The sequence below is a fragment of the Crocodylus siamensis genome, chromosome 2, assembly GCF_052110815.1.
Source record: "Crocodylus siamensis isolate JL-2025a chromosome 2, ASM5211081v1, whole genome shotgun sequence".
In the NCBI taxonomy this organism is placed as follows: Eukaryota; Metazoa; Chordata; order Crocodylia; family Crocodylidae; genus Crocodylus; species Crocodylus siamensis.
Window position 1 is genome coordinate 194,844,774 of NC_143396.1, and position 27,968 is coordinate 194,872,741.

At 44.7% G+C, this 27,968-nt stretch overlaps 1 protein-coding gene and 1 long non-coding RNA gene across 11 annotated transcripts in view; one reads left to right on the plus strand and one right to left on the minus strand.

Annotated features, from left to right (window-relative positions):
• Positions 1-1,840, minus strand: part of LOC149871556 (uncharacterized) — a 33,666-nt gene extending 31,826 nt beyond the window's left edge. Inside the window, exon 1 of the long non-coding RNA XR_016440268.1 lies at positions 1,549-1,840. This is a non-coding gene — a long non-coding RNA (uncharacterized LOC149871556). The remainder of the gene's footprint in view (positions 1-1,548) is intronic.
• Positions 1-27,968, plus strand: part of OVCH2 (ovochymase 2) — a 40,346-nt gene that overhangs the window by 8,305 nt on the left and 4,073 nt on the right. For 3 of the 10 annotated variants that reach the window (XR_016440263.1, XM_090032761.1, XM_090032764.1), the window contains 12 exons: positions 2,972-3,123; positions 3,373-3,568; positions 6,157-6,180; positions 11,360-11,450; positions 11,559-11,692; positions 13,646-13,786; positions 14,712-14,842; positions 17,220-17,313; positions 22,240-22,371; positions 24,573-24,653; positions 25,378-25,564; positions 27,806-27,875. Coding sequence is in view for 8 of the 10 variants with exons in the window: in XM_090032761.1 (XP_089888887.1) it covers positions 2,972-3,123; positions 3,373-3,568; positions 6,157-6,180; positions 11,360-11,450; positions 11,559-11,692; positions 13,646-13,786; positions 14,712-14,842; positions 17,220-17,313; positions 22,240-22,371; positions 24,573-24,653; positions 25,378-25,564; positions 27,806-27,875 (1,433 nt within the window). In the remaining 2 variants the exon portion in view is untranslated. Of the gene's footprint in view, positions 1-2,971; positions 3,124-3,372; positions 3,569-6,156; positions 6,181-11,359; positions 11,451-11,558; positions 11,693-13,645; positions 13,787-14,711; positions 14,843-17,219; positions 17,314-22,239; positions 22,372-24,572; positions 24,654-25,377; positions 25,565-26,553; positions 26,703-27,805; positions 27,876-27,968 lie in introns of all 10 variants that reach the window. The other 7 variants (XR_016440264.1, XM_090032762.1, XM_090032765.1 and 4 more) reach the window with 7 other exon arrangements.

Here is a 27,968-nt window from a genome sequence, read left to right on the forward strand (position 1 = left end):
CAGATGGTGTAAATGCTACAGGAGGGAACTCTTTTAACTGGGATTGTAATTCGCAGCAGTAGCCTTTTTTTGAATTTGCTCAGTTTTACTTTGGTTCAGTTTATATCTGAAACCTAAAAACAACTGTAGACAGCTCAAAACTCTAGGCAACTTATGCATGTAGGTCATAGAAGGGCCAGGAAGAAACTACCTATAAATGAGCATTGTAACCTTAAAACGGGGCTTAAGAGGTTCCTTGGCTTTGTGCTAGCCCTTTCCACATAGATGAATCTCTTCCCAACTGCCAAAGTTTTACCAAAAAAAGCAGTGTAACTTTAAGTTCTATAATAGATCCAAGTGTTTTGTTTGAACATTTAAACTTTACTTTCTGTTCAGCTGCTTGGAAAGTGATATAGATTGCTATCTTGTCTTTAAATGTGAACTGAAGCAAATTCAATAAATAACTGTTTGGTCATAAATTACCGCAAGTTTTGTTTGGCTGCATTCCCCTCAAAAACAGATAAGAGACCAAATTATGGCTTTTTAAGAAAGTGAAAATTTGTTCCTTGGCTTCCTCCTTGGTCAAGTTGAAAAGTAGTGCCAAGCACGTTCACCTCTACATTAGCTCAGCTGTGCTGGCTGTAGAGGGTCCACATGCCTGAGAGGGTATGTGACAAAAGGCTTAGTGGGATATATTACTCTGACCTGCTGTAATTACAGCGTGTTGGAGCAGACTCAATCAAGTCTGCTGGACCGTGGTAATTACTGCACTGTAGCAGATTCCAGCCTCACATATATTAGCGTCCCTGTGCTGAAAAATGGTGGCAGGGGTGCTTTAACTAAAGCTTGTACAAGCTTTAGTTAAAGCATCCCCACTGCCATTTTTTCAGTGCAGGGATGGTGATACATGAGATGCTCTGGGCTCTTTAATTAGAGAGACTTTTGGAGCAGCTCTAATTAAAGTGCCCCCCTCTGCCCCACTCCTGGAGCATGTATATAAATCTCCTGCAGTTCCTATTGGGAACGCTTTGGGGAAGGACTCAGTACGAGCAGGCTTTGCTGAAAATAATTATTGTAAATAGCTTTATAAACAGGGCATCTAGATGCTCTTTTCACCCCAGGGAGAGATGGTGGTTTGAGCCTGGCAATAGGGCCAAGAGACAACTTTGGTTCTCCATGACTTTGTTTAATTGTATTGGATGAGCATTGTCCTCAGGTTAATATTATAGTTTTAGAAATGTTTTGTTGCAAGGATGGCTAACTGGGGCTGAGGAGAAAGGGGGAGTCTTAGGGAGGACAGGGAGAATATAGAAAAGGTCCTAGGACAGACAGAAAAGTCCCAGGACAGACCACGTGGAGTCTGAGGAAGAACAGAGGGAATGGAACAGCACCATGGAACAGCTCACAACTGTTCTGAGCAGAGTTTGCTGTGCTGTTTGGGACATTTGGTACTCGGATAGCCTTTCTCTTTAAAAGAAGAAAACCTGGGAGCTGACCAGAAAGGAGCTCTCAGAGGTGGAGGTGCTACAGATCACCAAGGAAGCCAGGGTCTCCGAACTAGAGCCTTACCCGTTGTGAAGCCATGGGAGGGAGAGGGAGAGATGGACCAAATATGGCTGCTTCCTGTGGAGTCCTCAGGAAGAGTTTCCCTGTAAAAGAGGAGTTGTTTCCATGCAGGGTGGTTGATTTTCCCCCCACCCCACTTCTGGTAAATAGGAAGGGGGTACCTTATTTCCCTTACTCTGCCATGCGTGGCTGTATTGGGCAGCTGATCTTGCTGAAAGATCTTGAATTACTATCCAAAACACCTATAAATTCATATTTTTAAAGCTAAACTGTTCTTCAAACACATAGCTATGAGGCCTCAGGGTACTTATTTCATGCCATATCATTTATGAGCAGATCTAGAAATTTGAAAAGGGGGGTGCAGATGGTGAGCTGCGTCATCACATGGAAAACACCACTTGTTTTTCCCCAGTTAAAAATAAACGAGAAGCTTTACTAATATATGAGGGGCCTAGGGCTGTATAATTCTGTTTAAGAAGGAAGTGAAAACAAATATAACTTCACTGGAATGAGTTAAAGACAATCCTCAGGGCTGTGAAATAGCTCCATTACCAGTAGGATACAACAGACAGTAGAATTACAGAACAAAGGATAGCTTGATTGGTGGAACATCAAGCCTATCAAAAAGAGGAGAGGGTTGTTAACACATCTGGAATGTAGAGTTTACAAGGGATCAAGTAGATTATAATGAGCCATGAGAGAGACAATTGACTTCCCCAGCACTGCCTGACTATAAATGCTTCTGCCACTGTCAGGCAATTGAAGCAGGTATCAAAGTGCACCAGTGCAAACCCTCTGGATCTGCCCCTGTTATCATTAATAGCTAAAGCAACGTGAAGAGATTTGTGTTCATGTTGTATAGCTGTTGTAGGGATACTATAAAACCATCAGGGATAATTGTGGTGTTTCTATGTAAATGTAGGTTTGTAATAAATATTCTGAACAACACATGAAAAACTTATAAGTTTTTTATTTTATAGTTACAATCTGGTCCAATTCACAGATTTTTTTTTTTTGTCTTTTGATGGGAGGAAGTTGATTAAATGTAGTTCCATTTCTTTTTCTGACGTGGTCTGATTTTTGCTTTAAGATGCTGGATTTTGCCTGTTTTTTTAAAACCGCATTTTAATAGGACCAAGTGCATCTTAATGGGCAGACCTAGTCCCTGTAGAGATGTCGTTGGTGGCTATGGGCCTATACTACAAAACAGGACACCTGAAATTTTATGCAACTAAAGGTTGGCTATTCAAAGAGTTATTTTTCAAAGAAAGTTTCTGGGCATTTTAATGGTCTATAATAACATTGAAAATATTAGCAGAAATAAAATTATTTTTCTTATACCACTAATGGTAAGTTTTAAGTTCACCTTCTAGTCTCTCTAGCAACTTAATGCTAACTTGTTTTTTCTTTACTTTCTCTTTTTCAGATGGAAACCTTCCTCAAGTTTTGCATGAAGTGAACTTGCCAATCCTGAATTACAAGGAATGTTCTAGAATATTATTAACTTTGAGAAAACCAATCCAAGGTGACACTTTAATGTGTGCTGGGTTTCCAGATGGAGGAAAGGATGCATGCCAGGTTGGCTGAACAGAGAAACCTACAGATATGCCAATGTCTTGCTGTAGCTGAAGTTTGTGTGTGTGTGGACAGATGTCCTGCATTATACAACTACCAAGAGTGTTTTTCTTTTCACAATTTAATTCTTGAAGTATGACCACATAGTAGAACCTGCTTATACCTTTTCTTCATTTTATTCTCATGTCTGTTTCCTTCACACAGGAGTTAATTTCATATGCTTTCCTGTAAGATGGGTTTCTTTTATTGTAGGGTGATTCTGGGGGTCCTCTTTTGTGCCGGCGTAAGCATGGTGCCTGGACTCTGGCTGGTGTGACTTCCTGGGGCATGGGCTGTGCTCGTGGTTGGATTAATAACTTGCGGAAAAACTATGACCAGAGAGGATCACCAGGTGTTTTCACAGATCTCAGGAAGGTGCTCTCCTGGATTCATGGAAAGATCAACGCTGGTAATAATAAAAAAAACTAATTAAAAAACTTACATCATATAATAAATTTGCTGCCTTATGATGTGAAGGCAGTGACCTTTTAGAGTGCTCTTCATAGCTCCATTTTTTTCTAGTTTGGTTCATAGAAGTAAGTTTCTGTGATGCGGCTTTAACTAAGCTGGTAACTAGGCCACACTGGTATGTAGCAGCACTCAGGTTGTTGAGGCTTCATGGGAACAGGAAGGCTTAAACGTTTTGGGTGCTTGCACACTTGAGCAGGGTTTAATTCCCCAACATTGAAACAGTGGATTTTTAATTTATGGGTTTTTAATTGTGACCCATGGTTTCAATTTGGGGGAGTCCATCAGTATGATGGAACAGTGATGGCCCACTGTCAGCTCACCCCCCACCCCCACTGCGGGCAGGTTCTGCCCGTGGGGGAAGAAAAAAGTGGCGAGGGGCCCAATCCTTCTCCCCACTCACAGAGCCTGACCACCTCTCCCACAGCAAGGGGGCCCTGAGCTGCAGGGTGTCCTGGTCCTTCCCTCCACAGCAATGGCGCCCCCTGGGTGGCACCTTCCCACTAGCAGCCTGTCTAGGCGGCCCCAGTGGGCACCGCCCCTGTAGAGGGAAGGTCCAGGGTCCCCTGCAGCTCGGGGGCTGATGGCAGCTCATCCTCCAGCCATGGGAGAGGTGGCAGGCTCCACAAAGAAAACAAACAAACAAACAAAAAAAGGATTGTACTTTTCCCCCCCTCCTCTTCCCTCCCCAGGAAGAGCCTCCCCACTCAAGATGCTGCTGGGTCATACAGTCCCTGGACTGTAGGGGAGCTCAGTGCTTCCCTCTGGCAGTGGTGTCCCCCTGGGGCTGCCTGGGCAGGGTGCTAGCTGGGTGGGTGATGTCCCAGCTCCCAGGCAGCACCCAGCCTGATTCAGCAGTGCCTGGGATACTGGAAGCTCAGGCGTGCCCAGGGAAACTTGGGCTTGATGGGCTTCCAGCACCCCATGCATTGTCCCTGCCTCCTTCCTGCTACCTGGGACCACCCAGGAACAGGATGGCTTGCCCCTGGGGCAGTATGAGAAGGTGGCAGGAGGGCAGCTGAGTGTGCTAGGAGCCAGAGAAGGTGGTGGGGATGGTACATAAGGCACTGGAAGCCCACCAGGCCTGAGCTTCCACAAGCCACCTGGGCTTTCATCACCCCATGCACTGTCCCTGCCACCTGCTTTGGCCACCAGACATGCACACGTGCATGATTTTTTTTTTTTTTTTTTTTTATTCACTATGGGACAGTTTGCCCAATCAAACTAAAATACATCTTAAGTGATCTAAGTTGCCACACTCAAATATGTTTTAACATGAAAAAATAATTGTGCACATGCACATGGTGATGCCATTATGTTAACAAATGATGATTTCTCATCGTGTGTACAAGCACCCTTACAACAAATTCAAATAATGACTGCTGTTTTCTTTTATCTTCTCCTTTTCTTTTATCTTCTCCCAAGACAACTTAGTGGCAGTGAGTCCAGTGTATGTTTTAAATTAGAATTTTCATTGAGCGACTCTTAAATATTCAGCTGTTTATATCCTGGGCCCAAACCAATATGCCTTAGTTTGTATTCACTGGGTCTATTTCTGAATTTTAATTTGATCAACACACACAAAGTGTGCTGGATCAAGCATTAGAACAGTTTCAGAGTTCTCCGTCTCTCAACCCTCTTCCTTCCCTATGAACAGAAGAAGGTGAAATATGTAGTGGATCAGCATGAGAATTCTCCAGCATTTCCAAGCTAGTACAACAGAAGATGTAGATAGATTCATGTTGTGACACTTCACACAGTTGTGACACTTCACACAGGTCACTGAATTTAGCATGAAAACCAGTTAGTTGAGCTAATAATTTCTTCAATATGAACATTTCTTCGAATTAAATTAAGGAATATAGAAACATAAGTAAGAATATATGTGCATTAGATGGAATTTATAATGAGAACTGGAAAATATATTTTCAACAGGAAATTTAGGAAAAAACTAAAAATTCTCAGGGAAGTTCAACTTGTAGTTGAATAAACAAGTCAAATGCTGAAATATGTTGGGTTTTGGCATCTAAAAATCAAACATTCTCAATTTTCCCAGGAAAAATTTAAACATTTTAGGGGAAACCTGACAGTTTGAGGAATGCAAAAATCCAGTTCTCTATGCCAGATCTATTGTTTATGTAGTTTAAAAAAAGTCCTTCATGTAGATGAGAATCAGACCCAGAATCACTGTTGTCTGTCAACAGCAGTCAGATTTACTGCCCTTATTCATAAGGGTTCCTTACTCAACCCATTGTTGAACTTAGTGAAAATAGTTATAAAGTAGGATTTGACTGACTAAATATGAGTTTTAAAAAGTTATTCAAGATGAGCATTTTATGCCAGGACAAAATCTAAAAGGTGGCAAATATTGGCTCAGATTTGGAGGTTGGATAAAAATCACGCTTGTGTTTGGAAAAAAAAATGTTAATTCTAACAGAGGTAAAACCTACAAATATTTTTGACACCAAAAGTAGTCTACTAAAATCTCTTTTTTTCTCCTCCATTGCCCATCCATTCTTTCTGGACTAGACTTGAAAATGAAAAGTTCTACAGGTGAGTACAGATCCTATTTAATCGTCTGCCTGTGTTAGAGCTTTAAAAAATTCTCCATGCTATATTTGTGATTGTTACATCATCTGTGATGGGGAAAAATGTTGTCTGCCTATGCCAATATTCAGCAAAGTGTTTAAATATTTGTTGTAGTTCATAAATCTACCATATTTACTTGACTATAAGGTGACCCTGAATATAAGAAAACCCAATAATTAGATTCTAAATATGGAAAATGTATAAATTTGTTATAATTCTCCAGGTATAGAATCCTATTATTGGAGGTTTGCCTTGAATTTGTCCACCTCCCACTGCTACAGCAGGGAAAATAAATCTGGGGGAGGCATGTGGTCCCCCAATTCCTTCTCCCTGCAGTTCCTTCCCCCACTTCCTCCTTACTGTCAGACCCTGCTCTTTCTGATCATATGGAAATGAGGAACAAATCTGAAAACATTGAGTTCATACTATGGGTCTGCATAGACTTAGCTTATCCAGAATTGATGCATTTTACCTTTTTTGAAACTGCTGCAAGTTTTAGTGCAGGTGTTCCATAAACACACTTTCAAGCAGCACCTTTATACTATAGTACAGGGTTTCCAAGCTGTGGTACCTGTACCCCTGGGAGCATGCAAGACATCTCTGGGTGGTACATGGGAGAAATTGTGTAATGGCAGATGTCATTATAATAATAGCTGGCATTTAAGGAATTAAAATATAAAATGTATGCTGATGGGGGTATGCAGGTAGTTGGTAAATCTAGAAGCAGGTATGCAACAAGAACAATTTTGGGAACCTCTGCTATTGTACACACTTTGTCTTTTTTAAACATTTTATTAGAAAACAAACAAAGCCAGAAGTCTAAAATGACCCCAGCAGAAGCCTCACAAAACATAACGTTTTCAAGGATTACATAATACAAAACATAACTGACATCATGCACCTTAACATATACAAAACTATGCATGATATTAGTCCAAAACTGAAAGGCTCATAACTTGCCACATATTTCATTGGGCTGGGCCCCAGCAGAATCAACAGTTTCAGGTCATGCTAACCCCACACCTCAGCACTGCTCTGTGTGTGTGTGTGTGTGTGTGTGTGTGTGTGTGTGTGAGAGAGAGAGAGAGTATGTACTCCATTTATCCCCCACAAAGGATCCATGTGCTAATTAGTCTCCCACCCAAGACTAGAATTTAGTGTTCTTGTCATGAGTCCTGGGGTCCTCCGAAAATGTATATATAGATGAAGCACAGGGCAACCTGGTCTATCTCCAGCTCATGGAGGGCAGGCCCACACTAATTGTATTCAATAGGCTGAAAGAGGAGACAACAGAGGGCTTCTGGATGAATTTTTGTGGCCCCATTTGATGATGTTTGCCAGATATTTAAGGCTGTTGAAGAAACAGGAATCACCTTTATATATGTGTGTATATGTATGTATGAGTTGTATATATTTGCACAAAAAAAAAGGTGGTGGTTTTCCCAGGGACAAGGGATAACCACCTTTCTGGTGTGGGGTAGTGCCCATAGAAGTAATGTATGGTTACCTTCCCATATTCATTGCCTGTGGGAAGACATTGGCTTTATGCCCACTTTATGGAAATGGGAGATGCTCCCTAGTTTATTCTTGTGGCTGTACGGGTGAGGGCAAGTGAAACCTGGGGGTGTCTGAACTGCAAGCTCCCAGGCTTGGGCCTGCATGTAGGATGCCTGCCAAATGATTTGGCAACATCTGAAGCCCCAGGTAGGGGTGGAGGATGTTTGCTGGTAGTAGGGCCACATGTGGTTTTTGAATGACCCACAGATTTGGAATTGATTTGACTAATTTGGCTTGGAACATAAAACAAATTACTACCAAAAAAAAAAAAAAAAGCGTTCCTATCAGCATTTCTGCCTTTTTGTCTAAGGTCACATTGCAGTACTTCTAGGCCCAATGCCAGTTCCCTGTGGAAGGAATGCCTGCCTATTTGTTTAAGGATCTCACCCGGACAAAAAACAAAGAAGTTCCCATCAGCATTTGTGGCACCAAAGGAGGGTGTTGGAGCTTGTTCTGGTCTCTCCAAGTGCTAGCCTAGTATTGCAATACGTCCAGGTCAGGTGCTTATTCCACTCAGGGGAAGCAGTTGCCCTTTTTTAAGGGCCACAAAAAACAAAGCTTCCCACCAGTGTTTGCCCGATATGGGTTATGTGTAGGAATCCAGCTTTTCCATTCACCATGGAAAAATGTGAAAAAAACATGGATTTTCTCATTTTAAGGAGAAAAATGTGGATTTTCTGTTTAAGAGAAAAAAGCTGATTTTTCTCATTTAAAGGAGAAAAATGCAGGAAACAGAGGGTTTCCCCTTGCACGCTGGCAGAGTTTCAGCCTGCAAGGGGCCCGGGGGAGTGGGAGGAGGGCGATCAGGCAGGGGGTGCCATATGTATGTCTGTGTGCACACATGTATGTGGCAGCCAGGCAATGTGGAGAGCAGCTCCTGCAGCTCCCCACAGGTAGGTCTGTAGGGTGGAAAATGGGCCTCCATAGTGAGGGACAGAGGGAGAGAGTTGGGCAGGGCTGGGACACTGCCTGGCTGGGGTCTGTGGGGCTTGGGGTCCAGGGCTGGGATGAGAATGCATGGCCAAGGGGCCCGGGCAGGGAGCTGTGAGCAGCTCATCAGTGGGGTAGCAGTGGGCTGGCTCCCTGCCACTCTGTACACTCCTGGGGGGGGCATGGTAGGCACTTGCCCCCCAGATCTGTGTGCAGGGCGGAGGCAGATATGGACTGGCTGCTGCAGGCTCTGGGCTCCTGGCTCTGCCCGGTGCAGCAGAGTGGTGCAGGGGGGCTTGGTACCACTGCCAGGAGCCCTGTGCCGCCATGGTGAGGCCCTGACTTCCCACCTGGCAGCAGTGGATGTGGTGTCACAGAGTTGTGCCCCCTGTTGGTGCTAGGTGGGCAGGGGACACCTTGCCATGGTGGCTCACGGCTCCCAGCAGTGACACCAAGCCTCCCTACTGTGCTCTGCTCTCCCACGCCAGGTCCCACCTACTGGGCTACGGAGGCCGCTGGGGGAAGGCAGCAGGGTGGGGACACCCAGGCCCACAGCGGCCAGCCTGCATCTGCTCTCCTGACAGGTTTCAGCGGTGCCGTGTATGGCAGAGGGGGAGCTGGGTTTCACACTCCACTTTGGTGCACAGCAGCCGCCACATCCCATGGGCAGTAGCCAGGGCTTGGGCACTGCTGGGGGGGAGGGAGCAGGGGGCTGCTGACCCGGGTCCCTGGTCCCCTAGCCCTGGCAGCTGAGGGCTCTCTCTGGTTGGGTTTGGGAGGGGCAGGGGGCTGTGGCTGGGGAGTGAGGGGCACTGGCAGAGCCAGGGGGCTGCGGGTCCGAAGTGAGGAGCACTGGCAGAGCTGGGGGGGGGGTGTTGCTCTAGCTCAAGAGTGAGGTGCACCAGCAGGGCTGGAGGGCTGTGGCTTGGGAGCGAGGGGCAATGGCATGGGCAGGGCACTGGCATATCAGGATTGCTCAGTGCCACAAAGCAGTGGGGTGTGGCAGGGGTGGGGGACAGCCACTGTTGGACCTGCATCCTGGTGAGTGAAGCGGGTAGGGGAAGCTCTGATTTTTCCATGATAAAAAAACCCAAAATCAAATGCCAAAATTTATAGATATTTAGAACTTATTTTATTTTAGTGATCGAGGCACGAATTGCTTTAAAATTATAAATATATTAATAAAACACTGTGTTCAACTAATACCTACATACAGAGTGATGTTTCATTTTAATAATGGAAAAATGCAGATTTTGGGGGGTTTTTAATGAGTGAATTTGTGATTTTTAAACAGAGAACCAGGATCCTTAGTTATGTGTTTGGTAATCATGCTCCATGTTGGCTGCATGTAATCAACTTTATAGTTGGTTGGTTTTCATTACTGAGCAGGTGCTGCTTTGGCTAATGCATTTTAAGAGGTTTCTTTGTATGTGAATGTAAGATGAGGAGCTTTCCCCCCCATGTTGAATGGGGGGATAATCTCATCTTAAATTTGAGTAAATATAATAAGTTTGTTCTTATATAGTAAAGAATATAGGCATATGTTTAAGTCCTGTTGCTCTCAAAAAGAAATGAATGGCACTTGAAAAAAGTTCCCATAGAAGTCCCAATGTAAAAATAAATGATACTGAAATGCAAATGTGGAATGAAAACTAAAGCAGCATTTGAGAACTGTAAAGTAAAATTGATTCTATACAGAAAGTAAGAGAGAGATGCACTTTTAGTACTTCCAGGATGAAAATGCAGAGAGTGAGCAAACTATGTGAAGGATGATTAATTTGATTTTGGGGCTAAACTGATCATGACATTCTTACTATCACACCTGTACTGTTTATGTAGTCAGGTGCAGGTCAACTTAAGTGTAATAGAAACCAGTCTTATGTCAATTGGGTCTTTAAATTTTAATTAATTTTTATCAAAGTAGAGAAAATTTCAGGAGGAACAAATGGTGTCTAGGTGCCTCCTTTGCTTTGATTCCTAATAGAAACTAGGTGCTTAGCTGCCAAATTGTCAGTGAAAAGTGTGTTTTTGGTTTTTATCCTGTATAGATCCAAACACAGTCACAAATAATGAAAAATAATTTATTTTGGGAGGGTTGTTTTTTTTTGTGGTAAACTATGGAATGTTGTTAGGTGGGGAAGCCAGTAGGGAAAACTTCTACTTCTACTCGTAACAATGTTTTTGAGTTTATTTGAGCACTTAAATGAAATTATTGTCACTTAAAATATGCCTAATGATGTACCAGTCTGCTGAGAGATGCCTACTGCAGCACTGAATCAAAATATTAGAGAGAAATTGGGCATATTTTAGAGTTAGTATTATTTTACATGTTTTGGTTTGCAACTCCTCTGTGCATATTTGTATGCAATTCTTCAATGGTCAGGTATCTTGTTCATTATAAAAATTACAGCACTTACATTTTTAAACTAACATTATGAAAGAATTTAAATTCAATAGGGTTTTTTCTGATCTCACTATGCATTAAAATGGGCTTGTTTTCATACAATTGGGGAGGAAAGGCAGAAGATAAAAACAATTTCATGACAAAAATGTGGTAGGGAAATCTTACAACTAATCTCCCTTGGATATCAGAAGAACCTCTACTGTTCCATACAACCTAACTTTCTGTTGTTTCATTTCAAATCCCACAATGCAGCCTCATGTAGCAGTCAGGATGGCAAGCTGCATGGCAATGAAGGGTCATTACATTTCCCTGAAAGTCCCAAGCATTTCTACGAAAACAACCAGTGAGTAGCTGAAATACATTCCTTCTTCCAAAACTACTTGTAATACTTTTGCAGTTCTAATTCGTCGTATGATATGTAAACAGGAACTTACCCAATGTATCTTTCCAGGTTGTGTGTGTGGACTCTTCTTGTCCCAAAAGGAATGCACGTACTTCTTAATTTTTCCCACTTTGATGTAGAGCCAGACACGTTCTGTGACTATGATTCCCTGCTGGTGTATTCAAAAGATGACAGGCTTGTTGGTGAGTTGCTGTTTACTGATTCTATGAAATATTTTAGAAAGTCCATCAATATTAATTTTTAATTAAACTAGATCCATTAGTTTTGGGCTGTCTCTCATTACGTACAACCCACTGATCACACATAACCTATTTGTGCATGTTATATATGGTGGTGCTGGTATTATGGTAATGCCTAGAAATCCGAGTTATGGACCAGCACTTCACTGTGGTAGATGTTGTACGCAAACAGAATAGAGTAAGTTCCTGTCTCATACAGGTCATAGTCTAAAACAAGAGATAGCAGATGAACATAAACAATAAGGGGACTGAAGGAACTCAAGGAAACCACGAGGGGACTCAAGGAAACAACAGATTCTTTCCAGTCTTCAAGTCTCAATATTGGCCAGGATAGGCCGTTGTTTCAGCAAAAAAGTGGACTGTCAAAGCTCTTTTGCAGCCCATCTCTGTTTCTATTGTGTTGATTGCTAGATAACAGCTTACTACTGCTGCAGTTAATGGAAATACTTAACTGACATAGACTTGGAACAGAATTCTGTTTTACTTCACATGCTGAAATGGCAGTTTACTATCTGTGCAAGTTCAGTTTTTGTCTCTTACACACTGCTTGCAGTTGACTTACCCCTGCAGTGTGGACGCTCAAACATACATACATAGACTGAGCATCCATGGTCTGTTCTTTGCTTAGGTATGCATTGCATGTAGCTGAGCGCAACTCCTGGAAAAAGGGAGAGGGAGGAAAACCTGTTCATCTTGTAGCCCCTGTAGCTGCATGGTTAGGACACTCATCTATAAAGCAGGAGATCTAGGTTATGGGTCCTCTCACCCAGAGGGAATTTGAACCTATATTTCTCTTACATCCTAGCAAAGTGCTCTAGCCAGCACACCATAAATTAGGCATTAGTCCAGTCCTCTGTCCAGCTCCTTCAGCCACTGGCCCCTGCATTTAATAGTGGATAAAATAGATGGGAAAGCAGCATAGTGGGGACATTTGGTCCAAATGGGAACAAGGGTCCAGGGTAGAACCCATAGCCCCCTTTCCTCCAGGGCAGTAGCAATCCCACTGATCTGCATCTCCGCTAGTTCAGGGGCTGTCAGGGCTATGCATACCCCCCAGGGACACTTAAGAAGGCCCTAGGGGGTATGCGTGGGTGGGCAGGGATGGAGTACTGCTGCGCACCATGCTGTGCCGGCACCGCACACCTGGCTGGACTCGGGGTGTGGGGGAAGCTCCCACATGACACCTCCACGTGTGGAGCCATGCACCTCCCCCACCTCCACGTCTGGCCGCTGGGGATACACTGCTCCACATCCAACCACCAGGGGTACACTGCTTTAATATTCTTTGTCCTGCCCCTACATATTACCTGCTCTTGGCTGCCCGGGGGCCATCTTCAAAAGGAGCACTGGAGAAAGGAGTGGATAATGATGGTGTGGTGGTTAAAGTACTGTGCTAAGAACTCAGAAACAGGTTCAAAACCCTTGAGCAGGGAGGGGAAGGGCAGGGGAGGGTTCCTTGAAACCCAGTTATCTTGCTTCCTTGCTAAGTGCCTTAACTACTCAGCTATTAGGGCTAAAACATGGGACAACCTGCCATTTCTATTAAATATCCGTTGTGAGTTTCTGGCCAGTTACATTTTTATGGCTTTATACACACTTGCATATCCAGAATAGGAGTACATACATAACCATGATTAGCCCAGCTAATCACCGGAAGTTAGTCTGTCTTATTAGCAACCTGTCACTACGCATTTTTCTTTCATTTTATTTTAAATAGATAGTGAGAAGAAGGCAGGCAGCCAATAAACTAAGAGCCTATAAGAATTGTAATTGTATTCATATTGTTGGAAATTTACAACCAGCTACTGTGGCTGAGTCTTTTAGTAGCTACCCCTGTATACATTTTCTCAAAGAACTTTCTTGAGGTTTTAAATTATTGTAATTTTCTAATTGCAGGGAAATTCTGTGGTGATGATCCTCCGTCACCAATTTTAGTGGGCTACAACAGTGTGAGGCTGAAATTTGTCTCTGATAATAAGGAGTATGGAGCTGGATTTTCCATGACATACAAAGCAGTTTCACCGGATGCTCTTCCTGGTAAGTGTTAGTGTAGTATTAAACATTTCTTGTCGGTTCATTGTACCAAGTCAGTGCCCACCTGAAGTTAGCTGTTCTGTACTTGTGTTGCTAGACATGTGTGTTGAGGAAGTGATGGCTAACTTTGAGTTCATGCTGAGGCCTGGTTTGGGGCTTTAAAAAAGGAGAAAGTGGGTGCAGTTTTCACCAGAGTTTATTGCCCCTGGATGCAACATTTACACGTGCCCAGGACAGCAGCATATTGAGCTAGGTCAGAGTAGCCCCTGCTCAATGGGCTGTGGAGGGACTGGCAGGGGCATAAGGGTGCTTACAGTGCACGGCTATCTAGCAGACAGCCGCCACACTGTAGCACCCTGGTGCCCCAGCCAACCCCAGTCACTGTCTACATGTGTGTTGTGGTAGGGTAAATAACTCTGCCATAGGGTAGTACTTGTGTTGGGCAGTACTATCCTGCGGCAGAGTTAATTAGTTTACTCCAGCCTAATAGGGGTGCCGTGTAGATGGTGATGCTTTACTGAAGAGCTGATTAGAGTAAAGTGCATGTGTGTATCTGGATTTGTAGCTGGCAACTGGCTTCATTCATTGATAAAGGAACTCCTATATGAGGGCTTCTACAGCTTGCAGTTGCTCCAGTCACCCTCAATCTAAGGGAACTGCTGCCCCAGACTGTATCGGCAGGATCCCATCCCCTGGCTGGGTTATCATTTCATTCTGATCTCCAAAAAAGACATGCAGTCTTCTGGCCTTCAGTGCAGGCCCTCATGCCTACAGACTGCTCTTTGCAAATTTAGGAGAAGGTTGTTACTGCGGTGGGTGGCATTTCTTTTCCACTGGGACTGCTAGGATCTAAGGGCAGCTTTCCCTTTGTACATAAAACAAGGAAAGTGTTTGCTTCCTTCTGATTTTTCCTTGTGTGTGTTTCCAGATTCTGGCTGTGGGTCCTTAGCTGTCCTCTTTAAAGCAGGGGTGATACAAAGCATGCACTATCCTGAACCCTACAGTAACCTGGCACAGTGTCACTGGATTATTCATGCTCCGGAGGACCATGTCATTCTGGTACAATATAAGCCCTTCCTGTTCCTTCTTTCATTTTGCTTAGATCATTTGATGTACTAAGAAACAAATTATAAATTTAAAGACAAATTCAGTTTAAATTACATTTAAGATATTAAGATTTGATGATACAAACTTTTAGTTCTGTTTATACTTTTGATTCTTATGTAGTGCTCCCAGGTGACAGCTGTTTCCTGCCCCAAAAACAAGTGGGGACATTTTACATCTGATGCATTGGTCTGACCCAATGGAACCAGCTGTAATATGTAGATCTGGATCCCAGCATAAAGTCAGTTGTCTTCAAAATTTGGAGGATGTTTGTAGTTGAGGTTTTGATTTATTCTTAACATAAATTAAAATAGTATTTCTCTTATTGGCCAGGGAATAACAATATATTTTTTCTCTTCATACACTTCTGATGATAAAATCTACTGTACTGATTTCATAGACATTAGGGCTGGAAGGGACCTTTGAAGATCATTGAGTCCAGCCCCCCGCTCAAAGGGAAGGAAGTCAGCTGGGGTCTTAGGATCTCAGCACGATAAGCATCCAGTTTGCTCTTGAAGGTGTCCAACATTGGTGCTTGAACCATCTCCGATGGCAGGCTGTTCCAGACCCTGGGGGCTTGGACAGTAAAGAAATTCTTCCTTATGTTCAGCCTGAAACGGTCTTGCAGGAGTTTGTGACCGTTCGACCTCGTCATCCCTTGGGGCGCTCTGGTGAACAAACGTTCCCCCAGGTACTGGTAGTCACCCCTGATAAACTTATAGGTGGCCATCAGGTCACCCCTGAGCCTGTGCTTTTCCAGGCTAAAGAGCCCCATGGCTCTCAGCCTGTTGTCGTACGGTCTGTTTTCCTGACCTCTGATCATGCGTGTGGCTCTCCTCTGGACTCTCTCAAGCTTCTCCACATCCTTTTTGAATTGTGGAGCCCAAAACTGGACGCAGTACTCCAGCTGTGGCCTCACCAAGGCCGAGTACAAGGGGAGAATGACGTCCCGGGATTTGCCTGAGAAGCATCTATGGATGCATGCCAGCATTTTGGTCGCTTTACTAGCCGCAGCATCGCATTGCAGGCTCATGTTCATCTTGTGGTCAATGATGACCCCCAAGGCTCTTTCTTCCATAATGCTAGCCAGCATAGCACTGTCGAGCCTATAAGGATGCTGCAGGTTTTTCTTCCCAAGGTGGAGAACCTTGCATTTTTCAGTGTTACCCAAATCAAAGATGACTGAATTTAAGATGGCTTCCCAATTCTTAGATTCTAGACATAGAAAATTATAAATTTGTTTTAACTTTCCATGTTTAGAATGCAGTTATTGCAGGGTTGTCTTAAACTCACCCCCACTAACACCAGTGTTGCAGGGAAACTAATGACAGAGAAAGCAGCAGCTATGGAGACAGGCAGCCTGCCCCATGCTCCTTGTCACCCCCTCTGCCCTTGCCAATGCGTCTTCCCACCTACCACCTGTCCCCACCCCACTGCCCTCTCCCTTCTGCCACTTGTTCTCCTCTTGTGCCTGTTTCCCTTCCCCTACACCCCAAATCTGGTTCTGTCTGCCAGGGGCATGGCATACCTGGCCAGCCAAGGCAGGAACAGCAGTTTCAGATCCAGCCTCCAGCCCTGCTTGGGGTTGAGAACAGAGGTGCACCCCCACTGCTCCACATGCCCCTTCCTGTTCTCCCCTTGTTCCCTTTCCTCCATGCCCTTCCCTTGCATTTCACATGTCCCTTTTCCCATGCCCTTTCCCCTCCACCCTTTCCTCCATTTCCATCACACCACACATTGCTTCACCTGCACTCTTCTTGCTGCCTCTTCCCTGTGCTCCCCACATCGCTGAGAACTCTTTCCCTTTCATTCCCCCTGCACTGCATGCACCCTTCCTCTTTCTCTTCACTCCCCTCACTCCATGCTACCCTTGAACCGTGCCCTTTCCTTATGCTCCACAAGTCCCTTTTCCAAGGTTCCGAACCCTTGCTCTGCGCATCCCTTTCCCTACAATCCTCTTGCCACCCTTTCCCCTTTGCTCTCCCCTGTACCATGCACCCCTTCCTCATGCTTCCCAGTGCACTACATGCCCCCTCCCTCCATGTTCCCTCTGCTCCAAGCACCCGCTACCTTGCTCTGTTCAGAGCTTCCGCAGCTGTTTGCCTAGCCCATACTCAAACCTAAGACATGGGTTTTTCCCTCATTCTGAATCCTCAAAAAACCCCTCATCTTAGATTCAAATAAATATGGTAGTATTAATTTTATAGGTATACATCATCTATCTTAAAACTTGGCCTTTTAGAAAAATCATCTAGTGTATTAAAGACCTATAAATGGTCTTTCCCATCTCTTACTCTCAGCTCCACAATCTGATTCTTTCTTCCCTTTCTAGCTTACTTATCAGTCTTTTGAAACCGAAGAAAATGAAGACTGCTCCTATGACTCTGTGACAGTATATGAGGATTCAGCAAAAGAGGAGGAAATAGGTTTGTGGTTTTTTTATTCCTGTCCTGTCCTTTCCTTTCCTAATACAGGGAATCAATTCAGACCTGACTTGATTCCATATCTCAAGTAAAAAAGTGACAGTATATAAAACCAATTTCATTTTTCTACTGCCAGATGCTATCCTGTACATTATCAGTTCTCAAATGTTTTAGAGTTAAGGCACCCCACATAGACTCAAGAGCTGTGTCCAGACAAATGAGCACATGCCCATTGTAGCACCTCAAAGCACTTTGAGATGCCATGGGGCATGCTAGGAATGAAAAGATGTTTCCCCCACTGCATATTTGCAGCACAGACTCTAAAATTGATACCAGGGAATCCCAATATAAAAAAACCCAAAATCAAAACATGCCGGAAAAACCAATGCAGGACATGCTCCTGCAACATGTCCAAGCAACCAGAGGCTGGGTCCTCCAAGGAGATGCTCTGGCATCTGGCCAGATTGTCTCTATACCTGCCATGTGCCCCTGCTGCTCCACCATGCTGCCTCATCGTGCTGGGGCAAATAGGAATGGGACAAAGCTGCAGTGATGGCTCAGACCCAGGCTCTGTCCCAGGTAAGCAAGGACATGGGGGGGGTGGAAGACTGTGGGCATGGGGGAGACTGCTTGGGAGGGGTGGGTCTCCCACCTGACCCCACATGGTGCACAGCCCCCCTGCAGCAGCAGCAGTGGCCATCAGGGTGCTCATGGCACGCAGTTGCAAGAGACCCCTGGCAGCATAGCACCACCTTAGGTCTGGTGGCTGCACATGGTGCTGGCTCAGCCACTGGCATGCACCCTTGGGCAGAACTGGGCCACTCTTGCTGTCACCCCTGGCTCCTGGCACCACACATGCACTATTGGTCCAGGTTAGCTCCTGCCTCCATGGAGCTGGCCTGGCCTGATAGCACATGGGCCACATGGAGGCAGAAGCTGGCCTGGCCTGATGGTGCACAGCTTCTGTGTGCAGTGCCAGGAGCTGTGGGTGACAGCAAGAGTGGCCCGGTTGTGTTTGAGGGTGCATGCCAGCGACTGGGCCAGAACCATGTGCAGATCTTGGGTTTGAGGCAGTGCAACGCTGCCAGGGGTCTCTGCCAACAGCAGGCCATGAGCACCCTGATGGCCACTGCTGCTGTTGCTGCTGTGGGTTGAGGGGTGGGTGGGCATGGGACAGTCCCTCCACACCCACAAACTCCCCCACAATCCACCCACAACCCGCCCCCCACAAACCTTACACCCATGTACAAATCCCCCCACACCCCTTTGTGCCCAAACCTCACATCCCCTCACAAATCTCACACCCTGCGTGCCCACATCCTGGTGAGCAAAGTGGGCAGGGACAGCTCTGATTTTTCTATGATAAAAAACCCAAAAGCAAATGCCAAAGTGTATAGATGTTTAAAATTCATTTTATTATGATGATAGAGGCACTGGTAGGCTTCCACATTAATATTTTTTTGTAACTATATCAATAAAACATTGCCCAACTGATCTCTCTCTATATAGTGGAGTTTCATTTTAATTGTGGAAGAACACAGATTTTGGGTATTTTAATGAGATAATTTGCTTTTTTAAGTCAGAGAATTTGCCATTTTAAAACAGGGAACACCAGAATCTCTTCTGGTGAGGCAAGTGGTGGGGCCCAGGCTGAAGAGCTTATCCAGGGCCAGCATTTGGGACCCAGCTGGAGGGCAGATGAGGTGACTGATGTCCGGGCCCCAAATGGCTAGGAAGACGCACTTCATCAGTTCAAAGTGGGCCACCATAATGAGCACATCTTCTGGACGATATTTGCCTAGGTGGCAGAGTGGCGGCACCAAAAGACATGACAGCAGTGCTGACTGCAGGCCAACTGTGCAGCCACAGCCTACTGGCAGCCAGAGATGCAGGTTGCTGTGCTGTAGTGCTTGTATACTACCCCCAGGCAGCCATACAATCCCCATTTGGGTCTAGTTCCTTGAGCCAGCTGGACTGCTGAGGCAGCCCTAATCTAGAGTGGCTCCTGCACCCTCTACCCACTGCAGCAGTCTGGAAGTGGGGGTAGCTGCCTGGCTGTGATCTGCTGTCACCTACAACATCATCCTCCCCCTTAGACCTGCAGGCCCATGGCTGCCAGAACCTCATGGACACCTGGGCTGTGGAACGGACACTGCAGCCCAGCCTCCTGCACCCCTCAAGTTGTTTCTGGGACCAGGAGCACTCCCAGGGCAGAGCTGCATGTCATGTCCCAGCACCAGTATGGGCATGGGGCAGGGCTACAGTGTGGTAGTTGCCCGTGCAGCTGTGGCTCCCACCAGCCGGTCCCATCCCATTTGGTGGTTGGGTATGCAGGGTGTGAGATTTGTGTGGGGGAGGGGGTGTGAGGTTTTTGCCAGGAGCTTGGGGAGGTTTGTGGGTGGGTGTAGGATTAGTGGGGATGAGGTTTGTGGGGGTTGTGTAGGGGGCTGTGAGTGTGCGTTCTGGGAGTTGGGTATGTGGGTGGGGTGTGGGGTTTGTGGGTAGATTGTGGGGTGTTGTGGGTATGGGGGAACTGTGGGGGTGGGAGGACTATGTGGGAGGGGTGGGTCCCCCGCCCCCCTCCCCACGGTGCACAGCCTCACCGCAGCAGCAATAGCCATCGGGTTGCTTGTGGCCAGCTCCTGGAAGAGAGCCATACTGCACTGGCCCAGCCTGCTGGTGTGTGCCCTCAGGTAAGACCAAGCTAGCTCTTGCTGCTTCCTGGGCTCCTAGCAACTCGCACAAGAGCAACGTGCCCTTGAGCTGGGCAGGGTCCTGCCTCCATGGAGCTGGCCCGGTGCAGTGGTGCATGGGACACATGAAGGCAGGACCCAAGGGTGCACAGCTCTCATGAGTGGTCCCAGGAGCCTGGGTGACAGCAAGATCTGGCCTGGTCCTGTTTGAGGGTGTGCACCAGCGGGCTGGGCTGGCAGTGCACCATGTGCAGCCGCTGCGGGCCTCTGCCAGGAGCTGTCCACGAGCACCTTGACAGCCTGCTGCTGCTGCAGGGAAGCTGTACGCCATGGGGGGGGCTACATAGAGATACTCTGGCTAGGTGCTAGAGTGTCTTTCTGGAAGACTGTGTCCAGTTGCTTCAGGGCATGCTTCAGGAATGCACCCTGCACAACGTTTTTCAGCATGCTTTTTTTATACCGGGATTTCCCAGTATCAAATTTAGAATCTGCACTGCAAATATGCAGCACAGGGAACATTTTTTCAATTCCAGTATGCCTCTTGTGGCATCTCAAACTGCTTTGAGACACCGCAGCATGCATGTGCTTGCTTGTCTGCACATGGCTAAGGGGTGCATCCCCAAGAATGCACATGCAGTGCATGTGATGCTAATGGGCAGCATGGTGGGTTTTCTGACAGTGGGAGATCCTGGTATAAAAAAAATGAAAAAAACACTGCTAAAAAAGCAGTGCAGCACATACAGTAGCAGTGTGTGCCACCAGAAAGGGCGCCTGGCCAGCCCAAGAGCACAGATTGTCACTGCTGCCGCCCCAGGAGGCCCCCAGGACTGCAAGCCAGGCTGCTAAAGCCACCCCAAGTGCTGGCTTCAGCCTGTCCTACTGCACCTGCAACAACTTACCCCATACCAACCCCATGTGCAGGGGCGTGCAAAGAGGCAAAAAGCAGTGGCACAAATTTGTACTCCTGCTATTTTTGCTGTGGCAACTGCACAACCCTGCACATGGGGACACACCCAAGGGTCTCAACTAGGCAGCCCTTGGAAAATTACAGTTTAGTTTTCACTCTATTTTTCTGTAAGCAAAAAAAACCAAAACGAAAGTAGAGCAGTTTTTCTGTTGCAAAGAACTCAGAAAAACCACAACTATGGATTTCTGTTTGAAATCTCTGGGTTTGTCTTGTGAAACATGCTTGTAAACTTAACAATGCTAACATCATGTGGCACCCCACAGCACTCTTGAAAGGATCTCAAAGCACTCTGGTTGAGAATCACTGCTCTATACTTGTCTTGATGTTTCTCTGCCATATAAGCATGTATAGGTCATTAAAATCTCAGGCATTTCTACATTGTATATTACATGCATTCCTAAATTCTTATATTTTAAGGAAGGAAATTAGTACTATGAGTGTTTTATAGCACTAGTCTTTGAAACATTAGTTAAACAAAATAGTTATGAGACCTGCTTTTCAGAGGCCTTTTCTTTATTTTAGTTGAGCTTTGATATTACTATCACTGTTTACCTCACTGGAGTTACTTCTAGTTTACATGAGTGTGCATAGGAGAATTTGGCACAGTTCACCTCTTTGTTGACCCTATTCCCAGTAAATAGGGTCAGGTAGTTAGTACCACCCTTTATTCAAAAGCCAGTGTTGTTGGGTGCAGTCCTAAGAAGTCCTTAAGCCTGTCCTAACCTTAATTTCTTTTGCAGTGACTCCTGTAGGTCACTCTGGAAAGGCAGGATTGTCTTGGCCACTGCTTTGCCCGCTATATATGTCTTTCATGTGTAAAAGTATAGAGCTGGAGCCATGACCCAAGGTCTTTATTACTTTTCCAATAAATGGAAGTGTTGTAGTTTAGGGGTCTGAAAGCAACTGAAGAGTGTTGCTTTGATATGGGGCCAGACAGAGCAGGAAATGTGGAGACTGGGAATATTACCAACATTAACTACTTCTGTGTCTTTGCTGGGGTAGCAGCACTTCCTTGCAGAGGAAAGGAGACATTGAACATCCCTGCTAGCTTCATGGTATCAGTGGTAAACTTTGGTGCGCCAGATTCATTTTTAAGTTGCACCTATGTTAGTTAGTGAAAAGTTAGTTTTAATGTATAGTTTTATTTCTATACATATTTGTATTTTGGAAAAATATATCCTTCCTTCTTTTTTCTTCCCCTTCTTTTCTATTGCCTCCAAAATGTGGAGTTCTCTAATCAATTGTGGATCATTGTTCTATCATCTCCAGCCAAGTCTTGTGGATTTGCTGTTCCACCTCCTGTCCTGAGTTTCTCTAATGTGATGCTGATCATCTTTAAATCAGATGAAACAGAAACTTTTGGGGGATTTCGAGCCACAATCTCCTTCATTCATATGGCAGGTAAAGGAAGCAATGAATACAAGTGGCAGCCTGCTTTTCCTCAGGGACAGCACAGAAGGCTCAGCAGGGAATCTTAATAGTTCATTTGATTTTTGCTTTGAGTAGATCCTAATTGAACCAGTTTGTGGCCATTAGAAAAGTTCATTATGAATCCACTGGGCCTTGGAATGAAAGGTCTACTCTATAGAGTGGACGTAGAAAGGCAGTGCTTACAAAACCCATAGGCTTACATTTTAGATAAAGGTGTGAATTACATACTTATAAATTCAAGCTGGATACTCAATCCCAACCTAAAAACTTGCTGTAGCAAATCAAGGTCCTAAATATGGACAGTAACACACATTTTGATTGATATTTTAAAATATGCATTCCATCTATGCCCTGGTAGCCTGTATCAAGAAGCAGACTGATGGTGAAAAACCATTCTAGATTATGTGGGCTGCTAGTTATCATTTTATGCAGAGATGGCCAAGACTCAGAATTTCATTCTATAAGGAATTTGGAAAAAACAGAAATGTCAACAGTCTCATAAACATTTCTAGAGAAAAAGAATTGGAGAGGGTTCAGGTAAAACATTTTGTTTTGAAAGATTCAAAAACATACAATTTATAAATGAAAAATCTGTATTGAAAGGATAAAATAGAATATTTTGACATTTTTCAAAAGTCTTCATTTGGATTTTGTTTTCAGTTCCAAATGAACAAGTAAGTTGACATGTTCCTATAGGATGTTTTGTTTTTTTCAGTCAGCTTTTTCATGGCTTATTCGCCATGACTAGTTTTTTTTATTGTATCCCACCTTTAAAAGGAGAAAAATCTTTCCTGCAATAAACACCTTCCAGATAAGTCCAGGCAGAAGTAGCACTACAAAGGTCTTGAGTTAAGCTTGCACAAGAATAATGCATTAGACACGACAGGTGAAATTCTGACTCAGTTTAAGTCAACAGCAAAACTAAATCGACTTTAACAGACCCAGAATTTGACCCAGTGAGTTTAGCTACTCAGTGGGGTCGGCTCCCATCCTCTCTGGCCCTGCACTGGCCCCCTGGAACAGCCAGGGGAGCTCTAGCCTCCCCCTGGGTGCTAGCCCAGGGCCTGGCAGGGAGCATGGGGCTAGGAGACAGCTGTCACCTGGCAGGGGCTAGGACATTGCTCCCTGTCCCTAAGAGCTGCCTGCTGCCGAGGCAGGCTTGTGGTGAAGCCTAAGCAGGGACAACGTCCCCCTGCCCCGGCAGCAGAGAGCTCCCGGCCCCCACTCTGTGATCAGAGGCAGAGGGCTTGGAAAGACTGTGCTTTGACTGCCTGATTGGGGCATGGGACTGGGAAAAATTTGAAGGGACAGTCTCCCACCACTTCCAGGCTCCACGTGCAGACTTCTCTGTGCAGCCTAGAACTGGCTGGGAACTGTCAGAGGCAGATTCCAGCCAGCAGGGGCAGATCCCTGGCCGGGGCAGATCCCAGCCAGCTCCAGGCTGGGTGGGGAACTCCTCCTATGCAGGGAGCTCCCACCCCCTTCTGTGCAATCATGATCATTGCAGAGGTGGGGCTGTGAAATTATTCCCAGCCCTCACTCAATCACAGAGCAGGGGCTGGGAACTTTTTGCTGCCAGGGCAGGGGAACATTGTCCCTGCCTAGGCTCCAGTGACAGAGCCCACCCTAGCAGTAGGCAGCTCCCAGGGGCAGGTACCAATCTCCCTCCCCCTGCTGCCTAGCCGGCCGGAAGCAAATTTGCTCCTGGTCAGCCATCTACACATGCTGTACTGCACAGTAATTACTCAGCAGTTAATTTTCTATTTGTGTTTGCTGGTAGCAAATTAACTGCCAAGTAGAGCAAATTACTGTATAGTAAGGATCAGCACATGTAGATGATGTCACTTGCTAGGCAGTAATCAGCTCTACTGTACAGTAAAGCATCTTGTATAGATGTGCCCGTTATTATTCATGGTAGTAACCATTTGGAGGCTAAACATTTTCCGAGCACTCAGAAAAAATGCTCCCTATTTGAGTCGTCTTAGAATAGCAGCTCCACCAAAGAGTCAACTATGGAATGTAATAAAGCAGAGGTACCAAAAAAAATTTATCATCATTAGATCTTTTTCTTTTGCAAAAGGTTGCAAACTACACAAAATTACCAGTTTGCTTTTGTGATAAAACTTGGAGTAACACAGTGATAACCAGTATGTTATTTTCACTTGTTATAGATTTAAATGTATCAGATTCAAACAATGAAACAACATTTCTTGAAGATGTCCATGTGGCCATAAATGAAACGGAAATTCCAGGTAAGGAAGTCAAGGATAAATTTTCTTCACTGGAAATACAGAATACAATTTGGATAGTATTTAGAATTCACAGGATACTCATTGGTTAGTTTTGGTTGTTCCTTGAGTTGTTTTGAAATGCTTTGTCTGAGAAGCACTAAGAGTATCAGAAATGTAAATTAGTAGCTTCATGCTGTTTGTCTTTAGGATAATATAGGTTTGCTGTCATGTGCTTCTCGTCTTGTACATTCTTTCATGCTAGGGGAAAGCAAAAGTAAAATGCTGCTCTGCTGAGAATACGCAGTGGTATAAAATGTTATATACCTTCACATCAAAGTAAATCATTGCACAAGGTGAAGGACAATGGAGAATCATGGCCATAGTTTTAAAAATTCCTTTAATTGCCTCAAAGATTTATAAAGAATGAGGTGAGTTCACAAAATATTACTGGCCTGAGCCTAAATTCTTCAAGATAACATATAAAGCACTATGTTTCTATATAATGCTGTTATAGGCAGACATACTCTCCCCTGCAAAATTCTGTACCTAAAAAGAGAATCCTCTCCTGGTGATATTGACCCTAGACATTTTGATCCATTGCAATGGAAGAGGTTTAGGGTTAAGCAAATTTTCATGAGGTATGATACTGCTACTATAAAAGCAGGTTAAGCCCATTGTAAACAATGCCCCAAGCCCCTTCCTGAAAACAGTCCTCCCTTGATTCTGTGAACCTTTTCTGTTCCAGATTATATCTGTGGAGTGCCCTCAAACCAACCCAGATTTCTCTTCAGTAGGATAGTTGGAGGTGAGGAAGCTGTACCCTACTCATGGCCTTGGCAGGTCAGCATCCAGATTTCAGCAGAACATGTGTGTGGAGGAGCAGTTTTTGCCAAAGACTGGGTTGTCACAGCTGCTCACTGCTTTAGTCATAAGTAGGTACACATGGGTAGATCTTCCTAGTTTTCAGTGAGTAGTTCTTTATCACAAGATGCCCTTATGACGTGATGTTTGTGTCTGGAGTTTTGTTCTGTTAGGTCAGTTTAAAAGCATCAGCAGCTAATATTTTCTCATTCAATCAGATTGCTACATAAAAAGAAACTAAGATCTTGGACAGACATTATGCTTGAAGCACTTCAAATAGCCAGAAACTCACCTACACACCCTATAAGGTGCTCTAAAAATGGCTGAAGCAGTCAAAAATTATTCTGGATGAAACACCAACTTCTTTGAGGTGCTTCATTTTAAAGCACTCTCAATTGTGTGCATGCTTAAGCATAACATGACAGGAGGTAGCTTGGTCCTCCACCACTTCACAGTGCTCCTCTTTACCCTTGTCCCCCACAGGGTGACTGCGGGAAGAGTTGGATAGACAGGGTGGACAGCCAGTGATCTCTGTCCTGTGAATTTGGTCATCCTCAGCAGTGTCTGAAGCCTGAAAGACATGAAAGAAATCTTTCCCTATGTGCCCCCATGGCTCTGGTCTTCTGGGTCTCGTGGGAAGGTGCAGGGCCTCAAGTCTCCTGGTTCTGGTACAGGGGCACTTAAGAATTTGCTGAGCAGAGTTGAGCCCCAGGACTCTGGAACCAGGAGGCACAGGAGAGCGATTACTGGCTATCTGCAACACCCTTTACCCATCTGTGGGGATGAGATGAGTGGAGTTGCAGGACCAAGCAACCCTCGGCTGGAAAGCATGCTACTGAATGTTACTGGGATTATATTGAAGTGCTCCAACTGGGGGAAGGAGGGCATGACAGAGGAGCTGCACCTCTGTGCATGGCCTGAAGTGCTCTGAATTTGAAGCTCTCCAAAGTGTAATGGTTCTGGCAGGGGGACTTCATTTAAAAAAATCCACTTCAAATGTCTATCTGTTAATGGCCTAATGAAATGTCTAATTCCAAAATATTTTTTTTGTTTTTGCCAGCTTTGGGATGGAGGAGGGGTGCTTTTGGAATTGTCCTGTGCACAGGGACAGCATTTGGGAATGTCCTGCAGTGGCACCTACAAATCCAGAAGGTCCCCTATGATCTCCATGGGTCTCAGGCCTGAGCTAAAAGGCTTGCTGTTATTAAGGTGATCATTAACATTCTGGGCCAGAAGAAACTTCTTTTTTTTTAAGGAGTTGATTGTGGACCTCAGCAGGAGTATTCTTTTAAAAATATACCCAGTTGCAGAAAGTAATTGTTGAGCAGTTTCTGGGTGATGTTAAGAGAATGTATATGACTGTCTTCATTCTCTTGTATAATCAAATATATCTTTGTGTAAAAGCACATGTAAATTAAGGCGCCTTTTCTTACTAACAGGCTATGTTTTCATGGAGTAAGGGGGGGGGTGTGTGTTAGGGGTAGGGGGGTGTCTATTTCTGCAAACAGCATCTTCTCCCACTGCTCCTACATACATTCTGAAATAATTTTGAAATTGTCTTAAAGGTTGGGGTAAAATTTTCAGAAATGTTTAGTCCTGCCTTCAAAGTGAGTTAAGCATGTAGGATTCTAAACCCACTACATTTTCAATGGAACATGAACATTAGTGCCCAGGCCACTTTAGGAATTTCAGTCTTGTTTTTCTAAGTAACTTGGGTGGCTTTGGAAATTTTCCCAAAGGTGTACTATGTTTCTGTTTAAAAAAAAAAAAAAAAAAAAAATCTCTATAATCCCCTCAAATCAACATCCTTAAGTGTTGTCTTATCATTCTGTGTAAATTGATCTACACAGTTAAATACTGCACTTCTTTGTTGCTGTAAAGGATGCAACAAAGCTATTCTGTTGTATGTTTGGTCTGTGATTCTATAAAATTATTATTATTTTTTTTTTTAGGAGAAATAACCTCAAAGAACAGGGTTAAAATTTCTTTCTGTCTAGAGAGCGGACCACACTGGTTTGCTAGGTGTTTTGCCGAAGCATAGTAACTAAAGAGCTCCTTCCTCTCTCAGCTCAAATTGTTCTACTGGCTGACTCTGCCGGCAAGTCACAGTATTTCGTCATGCTCCTATTGAAGTCAATGGAAAATTTCCCTTGAATTATGAGAGTGATCTCCCCTGATTTTTCCCTTGGTTTAAAATTAATCCAGATGGCAGGCCTTGCTTGATGGTGTGTTTTATTTTGGTAAGGTTAATCATCTGATACTCTTCAGAGTGCAATTAGCTCTGAGCATGTCCTTACTTTCTTCTATTTGAGGGAACAGTACAAAGATTTATGGATGGTGGTTGCTGGACTCCATGATATTACAGAGCAAGAGCACAGTCAGGTATTATGAATGATGTCTCAATTGTATACTAAATGCATTTCACTAATTGATATGGTCTGGGATGCGGCAGCCTGGTATAGTATGTGGCGGCTG